General features: G+C 52.0%; 1 protein-coding gene across 2 annotated transcripts; it reads left to right on the top strand.

Moving 5' to 3' along the window:
* Window positions 1-11,604: 11,604 nt before the first annotated feature.
* SCGB3A1 (secretoglobin family 3A member 1) lies at window positions 11,605-13,000 on the top strand. Of its 2 annotated transcripts, none has more exons than XM_090289078.1 (3): window positions 11,605-11,710; window positions 12,271-12,511; window positions 12,876-13,000. In XM_090289078.1, the coding sequence occupies exons 1-3, from the start codon at window positions 11,656-11,658 to the stop codon at window positions 12,883-12,885; spliced, it is 306 nt and encodes a 101-aa protein (XP_090145204.1). In that variant the 5' UTR covers window positions 11,605-11,655; the 3' UTR covers window positions 12,886-13,000. The 2 variants fall into 2 exon arrangements, with proteins under 2 accessions (XP_090145204.1, XP_090145203.1); XM_090289077.1 differs by having other exon boundaries at window positions 12,271-12,563.
* The last annotated feature ends 2,087 nt before the right edge of the window (window positions 13,001-15,087 follow it).

Genomic DNA, 15,087 nt, shown 5'->3' with positions numbered 1-15,087 from the left:
AGTCATGTGAGCCCCATGAGACCACTGGACAGGCTACTAAAGGAAAGGGCAGCAGAAGCAGCAGAGACTGGACATCCTGCTACCCAAAATCACCAGCAGAGGGCGCCAGGACACCAGGGAGCACCTGGCCCCGGTTTGGAGCTCTACAAATGTGCTCCAGTATCTACTTTATGTCTAAAGTGACATGGCACCTTGTAGGCAGTGGGTCTGGGAGCATGGTCCAGGCTGGATCACTGCTGCCAGCTCTCCACATCTTCCCACAACAAGCGGGTGCCTGTGATCTCTCAGGATGCCCAGAGGGCTGCCGCGCAAGCCTGGGGTCACCTCCCTGGTTGAGTGTGTGTCTGGACCCCAAGGTCAGGGCCTCAGTTGAGTCCCCAGTGTCCATTCCCACAGGGGAGAGGAGCTCCAGGCAGCAGAATGTGGCGGGGCTGTTGTGTCTGTGCTTCCTCCCCTCACAAGTGAGCAGCTGGCACAGTGGTGGCTGCAGACTGGAACCTGACACTCGCCATCTGGAGGTGGCCTTTGCATGCTTCCTGGGAAGAGCTGACCCAGAGGCAGTCCCAGGGGCTCAGGAGGGAAAGCCAGCAACGGCCCCTGGACTGGGCCACGGCTGGAGCCAGGTACATGGGGACCTGGTCAGACCATCGGCAAGTTCCCATCAGCAAAAGAAGCCCAGCCAAGGTCAGGAGCCAGAGGCTACCCTGTAGACCACCCAGGATGCCTGACCCATCCAGGCCTCTCTCCCTCCTCCAGGGCCTAGGGTCTGCTGGGTCCCTGCACCCCAGCCCACCAGTCCCGGGTGTGACGCCCTCTGTTCAAGCCTCATTTTCAATTCCAATGGGAAGAGGTGGTGGGTTTGTTGTTTTTACTTCTATAATAAATGTAAACATGAGAACGGGAAAGAGCACCCCCCCCCAAATTGGGCTTGAACAACTTAACTCTGCAATAAGCAGACCCTCCATATCACCCTGCCCAGGCTCTGTAGCTTCAGTTTCACTGGAGAGGACACTCCAGCGTCATCGCAAGATGTCGATTCAACACAGGAGGAGACAGATACCGTGTCACTCCCGAGTCGGACTGCACAACCATTCTCGGCGGTGCAGATAGACTCTTAAGAAGCTACACCATCGTCTCTCGAGACGGACGGCTGCCGACGACGAATGTGGGCTGAATTTAGCCGCTTTCCTGGCCTGAACGCCTGGGCCCTGGTGTTGGCCTGAGCATGGCAGCTGGAGAGTACCGGCGCGATGGATCTACACTCACCCCTGGGCGTCCTCGGGTCCTGCTCAGGCTGCACTCAGTGTCCCTGGGTTCCAGCCACACCTCATTCTCACTCTTCGGAGCACCAGGACCCGAGGTGTGAACGAGAACGCTATGCCAGGAGAAAGGGTCGGGGGGGGGGGGGGCGAGGACTGCGGCAGAGCTACAGCATGCTACCGTCCTGTGGCCCCAAGGCCCCTCCTGCCTACCGGGAATCTCCCCACCACCACCACTCCACCTCCCAGGCCCCAGCTCTTCAGGGGATGCTGACCCACACCCCTCTTCTGCCATACACATGAATCCAGACCTTTAGAAGGTGCCAAAGCACACTTGAATGTCCCCTTCCGCTGGTGATGCCATCCCAACCTCGTACTGCCCATAGGCATCGGGAGGAGCTCTTGGGCCCTGCTCTGAGCCACACATAGTGTCCTGGGCCACTGCACAGTCACTGTCCCCCAGGGAGCTCACAGGCCAGAGACCCTGCTGTATGGAGGGGCCAGGACGGAGCTCTGCAAGGGAGGAAGGGGCTGCGGAGGCCAACTCAGGCAGAAGGAGGAGCCCCGCCAGGAGAAGGGAGGGGAGGAGCAGAGGTTGTTGGCAGGACCTGTCTTAATGGGCCTGGAAGCCCCAAATGGGGAGTAGGATTTTTACTTAAAGGCCAGAGGGAAGTTTTGGGAAAGGGTGATGTGCTTGGACTTAACATTTATCCTCAGAGAAGCACGAATCCCGAAGAAGCAGAGTGGGGCTTGGCAAGGTCTGGGCAGGGAGGGGCTGGGCGGCTCCAAGGTGGCCTGAGGGGCCACAGGGGTGGCTGGGGGAGACATGCAGGAGGAAGCAGAGCTCTGTGGTTAGCTGGGTCCCCATCTGGGTTGGATGTGCAGAAAAGAATCCTCTTTCTTTCTTTCTTTTTTAAAGTATATTTTGTTAATTATATTGTTACAATAATTCCAATTTTTTCCCCTTTGCTCCCCTCTGCTCCCCTCTGCCCAGCACCAGCCCTCCCCCAGCAATCCCCCCCATCCCCAAGTCCATGCCCATGGGTCGGACATACAAGTGCTTTGACTTTTCCTTTTCCTAATTATTCTTTTTTAAAATAATTAATTTTTTTAATAATAAAAAATAACAATCCTTTCTTCTCAGACTTAAGACCCTTTATAATCTTATAAAGGGCAATGGCTGAAGGTCTTGAGCTCCTCTAGCTGCTTCAAGCTGGACATGGTCGTCGTCCTACCTACCCTTGTGTCCAGAAATCTCTAATAAGAATGGGGGTGTGGAGGGGAGGGTGGCCTTCCCACATGGTGAAGGATCGTGCAGCCTCCAGGTCAGTTAGCTGTCCCCGGACAATGGTGTGCTTGGTTTAACAGGCTGGCATCCTTGTTGTATTCTGTGGGCAACAGATTTGGCAACAGGGTTAAAAGACATCATTCAATCCATAACCACTAGATAACAAAAGGCAGGTATTAATTTTTTAATGTCCCACATTAGAGAAAAAAAAAGGGCTTCTTTGGAGAAAGGTATGCCAGGCACATCTCACCTGTCCAAAACCCCTTTTGCCCGTTATACTTCGTTTGGGCTGAGGGAAATAGTTTAGGTTTTCCCCCTTCTCAGACCTCTGGGCACTTTCTGTCCAAGCCATTAGGACAGAAAAGAGAAACCAGTTTTAAAGTGAAGCCCACAGACCACCCCATTCTTCACCAACCCAGCCACTTAGTTCAACCAAACCGTTGAGTCTCAGGAGGCAGCGATGCAGACAGGAAGAATCCTCTTTCTTAAGTGGTTTGCCAGGGCAGTCCTCTAGCACAGGCACTGGGCCCTGCCCCAGTCCCACCCCCACTCCCTGCCACAGGTCCAGGCCAACTCTTGAGGCCAAATGCTCAGTCCAGGCCACAGAGAGCATCCAAGGTCTTGGCTGGCACCCACATCACAAGGCCTCTCAGAGAGGGAATGGAGGCATCAATGAGAGGGAGGTCTACCCTCAGGATCCCCGAACTGCTGGACAGAGAACATGGGCCACACTGGGCTCTGGGAGCTGCTCTAGATTGAGGGTTGCCCTGGGCCAGGCACTGCCCCTCAGGGCCTCTTTTCCTCATCTGTGAATTGCCATCTTGCAGAGTGCTGGTGACGCTGTAACAGTTGAAAGACCCCTAGGAATGGCCACACTGAGGTGGAAATCCTGAGCCCACCAAGACATGTCCTTTGAAAGCAACATCAAGTTGACTGGGAAAGACATTGTCCACGGTGTCATGCACCCCAGACCCTTGCTTCCATTGGCTCAGCCACCCACTCCTCCCTCAGACAGCCTTCACTTCATCCATCTCTGTACCCACCCACTACTCCACCCATCCGCCTATCCATTCACTCATTCATCCATCCATCCAGCCCCCCAGCCACACAAATGCCCTGGTCAGGGATCATAGAGACCTTCAGGGGCCACAGCCATTGACAATAAGGACAGAGGCATTCTTGGCCAATGTAGGGTCTTCAGTGAAGACAACAGGTAGGAGAGATGAGAAGTCTTTTTTTTTTTTTTTTAATTTGTTTTTCTTTTATTGATTCCAGTAAGAGAGGAAGGGAGGGAGAAAGAGAGGGAAAGAAACATTCATCAGTTGCCTCTCACATGCCTCCAACTAGGGACCAAACCCACAACCCAGGCATGTGCCCTGACTGGGAATCAAACCCACGATGACACCCAACCCACTGAGCCACACAAGCCAGGGTGGGAAGCCTGTTTTTAGAAGGATTCAGATCAAAGCGGTGTTCATAGGGGAACTGCATTCCTCGGGGGAGACCCGCCCTAGGGAGTTCAGGAGGCCAGTGAACACCTTTGCGCTCCCATGGATGTGGGAGCGGCTGGCTGCAGCTGGTACTACAGGCAGTGAGTAATTTGTGTTCCAGGCCTCCGTGGCATGTGCCACTGTCCTTCAGAGCCCACCTTTTCAGGGAGAAACAGAGAGACAGAGACCCCTTCACTCTCCAGCTGGAGCTGGAGGCAGCCAAGCGTGCCCTAAGCCCGTATAGGTGTGGGATAGAGGAAGCGGCTGCTACAGGGATTGCAGGAGGAACTCAAGGGAGCTGGGGAGAGAGAATCGAGGGACTTGGGGGGCAATGGGGAGGCATCCGTGAAGGTACAGTGAACCAGGTGTGTAAAGCTCCCAGGGTGCTATGCCAGTGCTGCTCCAGGACCCCAGGACACTGGGAACCCTGCCTGAGCCCACCAGAGCTGAATTTTGTGTAGCTGGGCAGCCAAGTGTGGTTCCCTTATAAAGAGGCTCCTTTACTTCCTGAGAATGGAGGGCCTGGCCCCCTTGGGCACAGCCAGGTGCCACAGCCCCTTCCACAACCTCTGAGAGACGAAGGTAACAGGATAGATTGCTATTAAACCTTTGGGTTTAATGTGTTGAATCAGCTTTGGGGTGGCCATGAGTACATCTCTATGTGGGTGGGGCCATGGCCTGGAATTTGGGCTGGGACATTCTGCTCCTCACCTGGCAGGTGGCTTCTCCTAGCCCAGGTGTCTTCCAGTTCTGAGCAACACCAGGCCTGGGAAGAGACCCAAGGGACCTTGGGCAGGTCACGGATGTTCTGAACTACGTTTCTTCTGACTGGGAAGGTGACACTGACCACGCACGCCCCCAACCCCATTGGAGCTGGGGAACCACCGCTGGATGCACCTCTAGCTAAGGACCTGGACGCACACAAAACTGGACCTAATTGTACAGGATATGACTCAGCCACAGTGACAGTGCTCAGCACAGCCACTTATAGTAGGGGACCCAGTGAAACCTTCCAGGAGGCCCCGGGGGACAGCAGCCTCTTCTAAACACAAGCCAGCACTGTCTGTAACCCTGAGGAAGACAGCTCTCTGAAAAAAAACAAGCTTCTCAGTCTCGACTGAATGAATTTAAGCATGCAGGATAGCTTTTCAATCATGTTTATGTGGGACCCACACAGGAAAAACCACACAGACGGCCACCACCCTTGCCCCTCCGAGGAGGGCCCTGGTCAGGAAAGGGGCAGAAGGAAGTGCTCCATGTAGCCAGGTCAATATTGACCCAAGTGAAGGTGCCCACAGAGGCAGGAAGAGGACATGCTGGTGACACTGCCCAGAGCCCCAGGGCCCATTTGACCGAGCTATGAGGAAGAGGAAGGAGCTGAGGTGGCTGCTGGCAGAGAGTCTGGTGTGACCTGTGGGCAAAACTCTGTGTCTGGCAGGCAAGCCTGGCCACCCTCCTGCTCTGGCCCTGACCCTGGCCCACTTTCCTCAAAGCCATGTCAAGGCTCCACGAAGACGACCTCACCACAGCTCCCAGAAGAGCCCTGGACATGCCCTCATGCCAGCCTGTCCTTATGGTGGTGATATGTGGCAGGAGGAAGGGTCTCCTCTCAGCTGGTATGGTCCTGGTCCAGAAGGACTTCCCTGGGAGGGTGGCCATGTGGCTGGGGTGCTCTGAGAGCAGGCCTTTGGTGGAGGGTAGGGGAGAGGCTCCCTTCAGGCTGCCACCCATGCCCAACACCCATGGCATGAGGGAGCTATGTCCAGGCCCATGTGTGCTCCGGGAGTGCAGGTTGAAATAGGTGCAGTTAATACTTGAACACCACAGATATACCCTAAACTCAAGATCTTCATGCTGCACAGGCCTGGCCAAACCAGCCCCCCAACTTTAGTGACTGCAACAATGACTTATAGAAAAGGCAGAAGGTGGGCACCAGGACCCTCTAAGAGAATTCCGATGATGCTCCGTAACCAAGCTGATCGCCTGGACCTGGGGGTCCCCACTGCCCAGGTGTGGCCCAGAGTGGCCTCATCCTCACTAAGAGGGGGAACTGGGGTCCTCAGCCTGCTGCAGTTCACTTAATAACTCACTGCACAGGCTCCCAGACAGGCAGACAGGTCTCAGAGGTGCTGACGCTGGTCTGACAGAGAGAGAAGCAGCCAAGGAGCTCCCAAGCCCTTGGTGTGGTATGCCATGCCTGGCGGCGCCAGCAGCACATGAAGGGTTTGCTGGCCTTGCTGCCCGTGTCACGGAGCAAGGACAACTGCCACACACCATCTGAAGGCGTTTGCTGATGGCACAGCTGCAAAGGAGGCCCCGGCTGCGGCAGCCGGCACGGGATCTTCAGTTGCATCCCACCTGAGCACCGGCTCCCAGGGTCTGGGGAGCCCCGCAGTCCTTCCACAGCTCCATTTTGGTATTTGGCCCATGCCCTGGGGCCACTGAAGTTCTTGTCTACCTCCAGCACCTCATTCACAGAGGAGCAGGCCAGGAGCCAATGTTTGCTTTGGCATAAAGGATGTCCTGCAAACACTGCCTGGGACAATCTGACTGTGAGTTTGCCAGAGGGCACCTCTGAGTCAGCCTTGCCCTCTCCCCACAGGAGGTGGGTGTGCAGCAGGAGGCTTGGGGGCCCCAGTGACGCCAATGACCACTCCCCTCCTTGTGCCTGTTTCCTGGCATCGGCTCATTCTGACACTTATGTGCTGTCCTGGAGTGGGAGAAAGCCACACAGAGCTTGGAGTGTGGTAGTATTAGGAGCACCTCACAGCCATCCAGGACCCAATTCCTGAACCTTTTAATGTCACCTTACACAGAAAAAGAGTCTTGGCAGATGTGAAGTAAATTATCTTGAGATGAGATTATAGCTTCAATTATACAATAAGCCCTGAATGCAATCACATGTGATCACAGAGAGGCTGAGAGAGATTTCAGAGACAGAGAGAGAGAGAGAGACAGAGAAAGAGAGGGAGCGTGCCATGTGACTACAGAGGCACAGACTGGAGTGAGGCAGCCATAGCTAAGGGAAGCTGGGCCTCTAGAAGCTGAGGCCCCAAACCTCTGGAGGAGTGAACCCTGCCAGCACCTTGGGTTCAGCCCAGTGACACTGGGTCTCTGGCTCCAGAACTGTGAGCAAGTAAGTGTGTATTGTTTTCAGCCCCCAAGTATGTGGTGAGTTGTTAGCTGCCCCTGGAAATGAATACAGAGGTGTTCCTGCCCCCAGGAAGCTGACAGCTCAGACTCAGCCTGCCCCCTAGCTGCACTTCTCCCAACCCTGCTGCAGACGGTCCACAAGAGGTAGTTCGGAGGGAGGGCCCATGTGAGGTAAAAGGTTTGGGCTAGGGTGGACCTGAGTCCTGACCTTGAATTTAGGACTAAGGAGCTGGAGACAAGTCCTTGGTCTCCTTGGTGGAGAAACGGGGACTCAATGAGACAGACTTTGCTGGCTAACCTTGGGGATGTACTTTTGGAATTAGAAATCTTGGGGTGCATGTGAGGAGGCCTGCCATCACTGTGCAGGTTCATGGGGAGCCAGCGACAGGTCCCCTCCAACCACTGTGGGCCAGGATGGGGGTGGGGGGTATTTGAAAGGTAAAGAGGGCCAGGAAGGGGACGCAGGAGACTGCTGAACATTTGCGCCCAGAAAGCCAGTGCTGATCGCTTGGGCCCCGTTTGCAGGGGCTCGCTCCCAGGCAGCACTTGATCAGGAGAGGGGCCCCACCTCCACCCCCACCCTCACCACATGTTCACTGAAGGGTGTAGGACTCTGAACCACACAACAGATGGAGACCCCAGGGGTCTGAGGTCCGTCAGCGGCAGCCTTGGGAACTACCCTGCTTCCCCACTGGTGGGAACCACACCAGCTCTTGCAAGACCCCTGTCCCCAAGTTTCAAAGGGACAAGAGGACAAATGGGAACATTCCAGCACCAACCCCCTCAACACACACTCACACCCACTTAGGAAACTTACTGACAATTCTCAACTGCCCCAGTAGCTTCTCCTGAGAATGTGTGTCCTCACCAAGCAGAGGCAGCGCCTTGGAAGGGAACATGGTGCAAGGGCCACTGCAGCCCTGTGTCAACCCCAGGACGCAGACCCTCATGTTGCTACAGGAAGGGGGAGGGACAGACACAGTCTCCTGGGTTCTAGTCAGGAAGAACTGCTCCGCCGTGCCCTCACTGTCCTCACCCACCTTGAGCTTACATCACCTCACCCCCGAACCAGCCTCCATCTGGGGAGCCAGCCACCACCTCTGGGCCACAGTGACACCCCTCTGGCCTTTCCCAGGCTTTAGGACCCTCTGCCTATCGGCGAGGCAGCGTGACCCAGACGGGCGGGAAGAGATAGGCCCCAGGCTGGCCCAGGCTTTGCAGGACGGGGCTGGCCAGAGCAGCAAAATTCAGCAAGTGCCCCTTGAGAAGACTCGGCCGGGGTGGTGGGTGAGGCCCGCAGGCAGCTGTACCATAGCAATGTCCTGTTCCTGCCGGGTGAGCAGCCTTCCTTCTAGAAAAATCCCTCAGAAGGTGAATTTTCACAAGTTGAACATGCGTGTCCTATAAAAATGACTTCCACAATAGCCAACCAACAAAACGTACATTTATAATGCAAACCTCCCAAACCAGTCAAGGAAAAATGTACGAGTGCAGACCATATGCACATGCACATGTGTAATCACGGCTGCTAATAAGCCACACACCATCTGCAGGCAGGAGAACAGGAAGTCCTGCAGAAGTGGTTGTGGCGTCAGGGGCTCCGGGGCAGGGATGGGGTGCTGGAGACCCCTGGTAATCTAGGTTGGGGGCATTCAAGGACTCTCATGTCCCTGGTGAACCTGTGTCACGGGCTAAGTACACTTTGCTTGTCCTCCACTGTCATGCTCTGCAGGTAACAGATGTATGAAACTCACATCAAGAATTGATTTCAGCCCTGGCTGGGCAGCTCAGTTGGTTACCACATCATCCCCAATACGCCAAGGTTGTGTGTTCGATCTCTGGTCAGGGCAAGAATCAACCAATGAATGTACAAATAAGTGGAACAACAAATTGATGTTTCTCTCAAAAAAAACAAAAAACAAAAAAACAAAAAAAAAAAACCCAACCATTCAAAAAAGAAGACTAATTTCAAAGATGGAAATATGCTGGAAAATAGGAAGTAAAACTGTCATTATTTGCAGATGACATGACAGTATACATAGAAAATCGTATAGACTCCACTAAAAAACTACTCGATATAATAAGCAAATTTGGCAAAATAGCAGGGTACAAAGTAAATATACAAAAATCTAAGGCATTTCTGTACACCAACAGTAAAATATCAGAGATAGAAACAAAAAAGAAAATCCCATTTACTATAGCAACAAGAAAAATAAAGTACCTAGGAATAAACTTAACCAAAGAGATAAAAGACCTGTACTCGGAAAACTCCATAACACTGAAGAAAGAAATTAAGGAAAATACAAATAAATGGAAGGAAATACCATGTTCATGGATGGGAAGAATCAACATCATTATAATGTCCATACTACCCAAAGCAATTTACAGATTCAACACAGTCCCTGTTAAAATACCAATGACATATTTCACAGACCTAGAACAAATACTTCAAAAATTTATATGGAACCAAAAAAGACCCCAAATAGTCAAAGCAATCTTTAGACAGAAGAACACAGTAGGAGGAATCACAATACAAGACATCAAACTATACTACAAAGCCACTGTGATCAAAACAGTCTGGTACTGGCTTAAGAACAGACATATAGATCAATGGAACAGAATAGAGAGTCCAGAAATAAACCCAGGTCTATACGGTCAACTAATATTTGACAAAGGGGGAAGGAGCATAAAATGGAGTGAGGAGAGCCTCTTCAACAAACGGTGCTGGGAGAACTGGACAGAAACGTGCCAAAAAAATGAAACTAGACCACCAACTTACACCACACACCAGAATAAACTCAAAAGGGATCAAAAACCTAACTGTAAGCCGTGACACCATAAAAGTCCTAGAGGAAAACATAGGCAGGAAACTTTCAGATATCCCACAGAGCAGTATTTTCACCGATACATCTCCTAAGGCAAGGGAAATAAAGAAAAAAATAAACAAATGGGACTACATCAAACTAAAGAGTTTCTGCTCAGCAAAATAAAACATTAGCAAGATGAAAATGAAACCAACCACATGGGAAAACATATTTGCCAATGATACCTCAGACAAGGGATTGATCTCCAAAATATATAAAGAACTTACACATCTCAACACCAAGAAGACAGACAACCCAATTAAAAAATGGGCAAAAGATCTGAACAAACACTTCTCCAAGGAGGATACACAGAGGGTCCATAAGCACATGAAAGAATGCTCAACATCACTAACCATCAGAGAGATGCAAATAAAAATCACAATGAGATATCACTTTACACCTGTCAGAATGACCATCATCAACAAATCAACAAGCAACAAGTGCTGGCGAGAATGTGGAGAAACAGGAACCCTACTGCACTGTTGGTGGGAACGCAGACTGGTGCAGCCACTATGGAAAACAGTATGGAATTACCTCAAAAAACTAAAAATGGAACTGCCTTTTGAACCAGAGATTCTATTGCTAGGATTATACCCGAAGAATCCTGAAACCCCAATTCAAAAGAACTTATGCACCCCTATGTTCATAGCAGCACTGTTTACAATAGCCAAGCACTGGAAACAGCCTAAGTCCCCATCTGTAGATGAGTGGATTAAAAAACTGTGGTACATTTACACAATGGAGTACTATGTAGCAGAAAGAAAGAAGGAACTCCTGCCATTTGCAACAACATGGATGGAACTAGAGAATTATGCTTAGCGAAATAAGCCAGGCAATGAAAGAAAAATACCATATGATATCACCTGATACAGGAGACTAATGAACAACACAGAACAAGGAACAGAATAACAGTTATCGGGGGGAGGAGGGAGGGAGAGAAGGGGGATAAGTAAGAGAAGGATTTAGTCAAGGAACATGTATAAATGACTCATAAACATGGACAATGCAGGGGGATAAGACTATAGGAGAAGGGGTGGACTGGGTGGGGGGGAGCAATGGGGGAAAAATGGGACAACTGTAATTGAAAAAAAAAAAAGTCTCAGGTCTTTCTGTTGGCCCTGACAGCTGCTCGTGGCCCCACCTGGGAGGTGGCCAGGCATGAGGCCTCCACGGCAGGACCCTTCCAGGTCTGGAAATAGGGAAGGCCTGGGGTCATAGCCCTGCCCCTTCTTCAACCACTGGCCCTCAGACTGCGGAGGCCAGGTGGGGTCAGGCCAGTAAGCTCCAGGGAAGGGTAGGGGCCTGGGTGGGCCAGTGCAGACAAAGCCCAGCCCCGTTGCTGCACTCACAGAGAGCCAGGCCAAGAGGAAGTCCTGAGCCCGGGTGTACTGGGGGCGCGAGCTTCCCAGGGCCCACCAGCCCGAGCAGGAAGTTGGCCACGGTTCTGCCTATTAGCTGAGCAAACAGCACCTTTCTCAGGAGGACCAGGTAGGGGAGGTCCAGCCCTGGGGAGGGGTGAGGATGGGGTATATGAAGCCCACAGTGCCAGCTTGGGGAAGCACATCTTCAGTTTCAGGAGCACCCACTGAGCCTCCACCGCCATGAAGCTTGCCGCTTCCTTCTTGATGCTCTGCACGGCTCTGCTCAGCCAGTGCAGTGAGTATCCTCGGGCCTTGGGTCCCCTCTCGCCATGGGCCCAGCAGTGGCTCTGCTGCCCCCCAGCCCCAAATCCAGCCGGTCTTGACCCTGCTGACCCTGTACCAGGGGCACCAGCCCCCTCAGGTCAGTCCTGGATGTTTCTGGCCTGAGCCCTCAGGCCTCCTCTCACACCCTTCCTGCCCTAGTTTCCCTTCCTCAGGCCACTGACCACAGGTTCTGCCACCCTCAGGGTGGTGTGAGCACTGGCCTGGACTGGGAGCATCATCTGCCCTCTGTGTCATCCTCCGAGGCCCAGCCCGGTGCCCCTCCTCAGGAAGCCTGCCCAGACCCCCACACTGAGCTTGCCTCTCTGCCCTCTACCCCAGGCAGCCTCCTCTGACCCAGTGTCCAGCAAGCTCCTTACTGGGCCCCAGGCCTCTGTAGTCATCGAGTTGAGGGAGTGGATGGCCAGGGGTGCTGGCAGGTTTCAAAGGCCCCGGTCACCTGTAGGACAGGGGCCCTCAGTTCTCCTAGGGGCCTGGGCACAGGTGGACGACTCTTCTCTGGTGTGTTTGCAGCTGCAGCCTTCTTCATGAACTCATTGCCCAAGCCTGAGATCCCAGCTGTGCCAGAGATCCCAGCTGTACCTGCCCTTTCTTCTGCCATGGACGCTGTGGCCGGGACTGTGGCCGGGGCCAAGGCTGTGGCCGGAGAAGTGGCCTCCCCCGCCCTCAGCAGCTTCAGCCCCTGGGTGCTCCTGAGGCTTTTGCTGACCAGCCTGGGCATCCCCGTGCATCACCTGGTGGAGGGCTCCAGGAAGTGTGTAACTGAGTTGGGCCCTGAGGCTGTGCAGGCTGTGCAGTCACTGCTGGTAAAGGGGCCACCTGCCACCTCCCTGTGTGCACACCCTCCCCTGTGGAGGCTCCTCCTCCATTGCTCTAACCCCACAACAGGGAGTTTGGTGGCCTCTGGTGGGAACCGATAGACCAACCATATCTGAAGGATGTGGTACTGCAGAGGGCCTGAGGGGGTTAGGTGGGGACTTATCTGTCAGGGGGACACTACCCATGCCTGTCCCAGCAGAGCAGGTGGCCTGAGCATCAGCAGTGTCTTCCCTCACAGCCCCCCGCTGCATGGGCCTCCCTGCTCCGGGGACACACTCACCCTTGGCTTCTTCTTCTAGGGAGTCCTGACGTACCTGGGTTGAGCAGCAGCTGAGCATCCCTGCCTGGGGACAAGAACCAGGCCGGCACCCTCACCAGCCCCAGTGCTGTACCCTTTCCTCTTCTCAATAAACAGTTACAAGCAGCTCTGGGCCATTGTCTTCTTGCCTTAACGCGGTCCCGTTCCTTCCTGCTGAGCCACAATGCTGCAGGAAGAGGGGCTTGGGCCAGACCAGGGAGGGTGAGGTGGTCCCCACTTCTCCGGAGGGCCATGTGCCCCAACTATGCATATGTTGACATTGGCTGGGGGTAGTGCCAGCAATTGAGGTCACAGGGATTGGGCAAGTATCAAGTTAGGCTGGATTTTAAAACTAAACTGGGGAATTTTTTTGCCCTGTTATGGTATGTAATTGTTTATGAAGCATGGGAATTATCTAACTTTTGAAGACTGGCAAGAACTCTCCCAACAAACAAAGCCATTTGTTGCTACTAGTGTTTGTCTTCTTTAATCCTGATTTCTTCCTTGGAAGGGCAGGACTGAGGCATCAGGGAGTCTACTGTTTGCGTTCCCTGTGGTTTCAGAGAAGTAACTTCCTGTAGTGATTCCTCTGCTCTCCCATGGGACTGACTGATCCTGGTGTTAGTGGGTGCGCCCATCTCAGGGGTCACTTTCCAGTAAATTCCTGCTCCATGTTTCCTGGGAAGGCATCTTCCTGTCTTGCCTATCAACACCTGAGGATAGATTAAATTTATTTCCATCTATTAAAGTATGGGTCTGGCCTTTTTCTGTTCTTATTTTGACAAAGATATTCAGGGATTTAATTTTTGGCCATTTTGACACACTCACAGTCAAACTACAACAGGGAGGAGGCCACTTGAGTCCAGATTAAATTTAAATCTCAAACTAAAATAAAACAAAATAAAGCCCCGAGACTCTCAAGGGCCCCGAGTCTGTGTAAAGCTCTGTTCTGGACAAAGATGAAGCTGTGTTAAATGGACCACTGTGCACCTCTGGGGTGAAGGCAGCAGGACAGGACCTGACTGGCCAATTGCTGCCCACATCACACATCCAGGCTCTCAGCAGGTTGTCTGGGAAGAGTGCCACAATTAATGCAGCGAAATCAATGAAAAACATTGTCTGCTACAGGAATTGCTGGGGCTTGGGGCCTAAACGGAGGCTCCATCCTGAGATGGCCTGGTTACCTCACACCTGGGGAGCCTTCCCAGGAAAACCCTCAAGGGGAATCACCCTGCCTACAGGAAGAGGGAGACCAGGAGTGTCATTGGAAGCCCCAACGCTAGCTTCCCACTTTCTGCAGATTCCTGGGGGGAAGAGACCAACAACAATCACAGGGAAGAGAAAGCTATTTAAACATCTTATTTTGGCTTAGTTGCTTAACACTGCATCCCATGCACCAAAAGGCTGCATGTTCAATCCCTGGTAGGGGTGTGTGCAGGAGGCAACCGATCATTGTTTCTCTCAAATCAATTTTAAAAAGTCCCTGGGTTAGGATTAAAAAAATATATCTTATTTTGCCAACTTCACTTAGTAACCATGTAAAGATTTTACATGAGATAAGAGAACAACTAAAAAATTTTAAAGCAACGGCCAGTTCCAGGTCTGGAGTAGCAAATGTAAAAGATGAACCTGGGCCGTCTTTTCACACCAGAATGGAAGGCGTTCTGTTCTGTGCCAAAAAGACACAGGAGTCAGTTTGAGTAAAGCTCCCACTGGCTAGCGATGGGGTAATTTAAAAATAAGGCAAATCCTTTACCCATAGTTCATCAAATATGATTAAGTCAATGTTTTTAATACTGGGAAAAAATACTCTGTATGGTAATCTTTGCAGGACACAAGGAATCAACCCATATTTTGAAAACTAGTAAATATTTTTTAAAAGAATGGCTTATCACTTTGAAATATACACTGAAATATTTACAGATGAAATGATATGATGTCTGGACTTTGCTTCACAATAGCACAGCACGGGCAGCACGGAGGACTGGGTGAATCGAGAGGGGTCACTTGATGGGGACAGAAACTTGGTGACGGGAATCGAGGTCATTAAATCATTCTCTGAACTTTGGTATATGTCAGAGACATTTCAAAATACAACGTTTCAAAAGGAGAGATTAAAAGAAAACTCAGAATACATGCCACACACTTAAGTGATAAGGGATTAGTCTGAGAATGTAAAGAATTATGAGTCAATTGGAAAAGAGTAAAATCCT

This window comes from Furipterus horrens, unplaced genomic scaffold (genome assembly GCF_987537825.1).
Source record: "Furipterus horrens unplaced genomic scaffold, mFurHor1.1.pri manual_scaffold_10, whole genome shotgun sequence".
In the NCBI taxonomy this organism is placed as follows: domain Eukaryota; kingdom Metazoa; phylum Chordata; class Mammalia; order Chiroptera; family Furipteridae; genus Furipterus; species Furipterus horrens.
This window is presented reverse-complemented; position numbering and strand designations above follow the sequence as displayed.

What these genes read in the sequence shown, in the direction of transcription:
- SCGB3A1 (XM_090289077.1), top strand. Translation starts at nt 11,656, where the DNA reads ATGAAGCTTGCCGCTTCCTTCTTGATGCTCTGCACGGCTCTGCTCAGC. An exon ending in GGCTCTGCTCAGCCAGTGCA is followed by an intron (nt 11,711 to 12,270) that starts GTGAGTATCCTC and finishes GTGTGTTTGCAG; the next exon opens with CTGCAGCCTTCTTCATGAAC. An exon ending in AGGCTGTGCAGTCACTGCTG is followed by an intron (nt 12,564 to 12,875) that starts GTAAAGGGGCCA and finishes TTCTTCTTCTAG; the next exon opens with GGAGTCCTGACGTACCTGGG.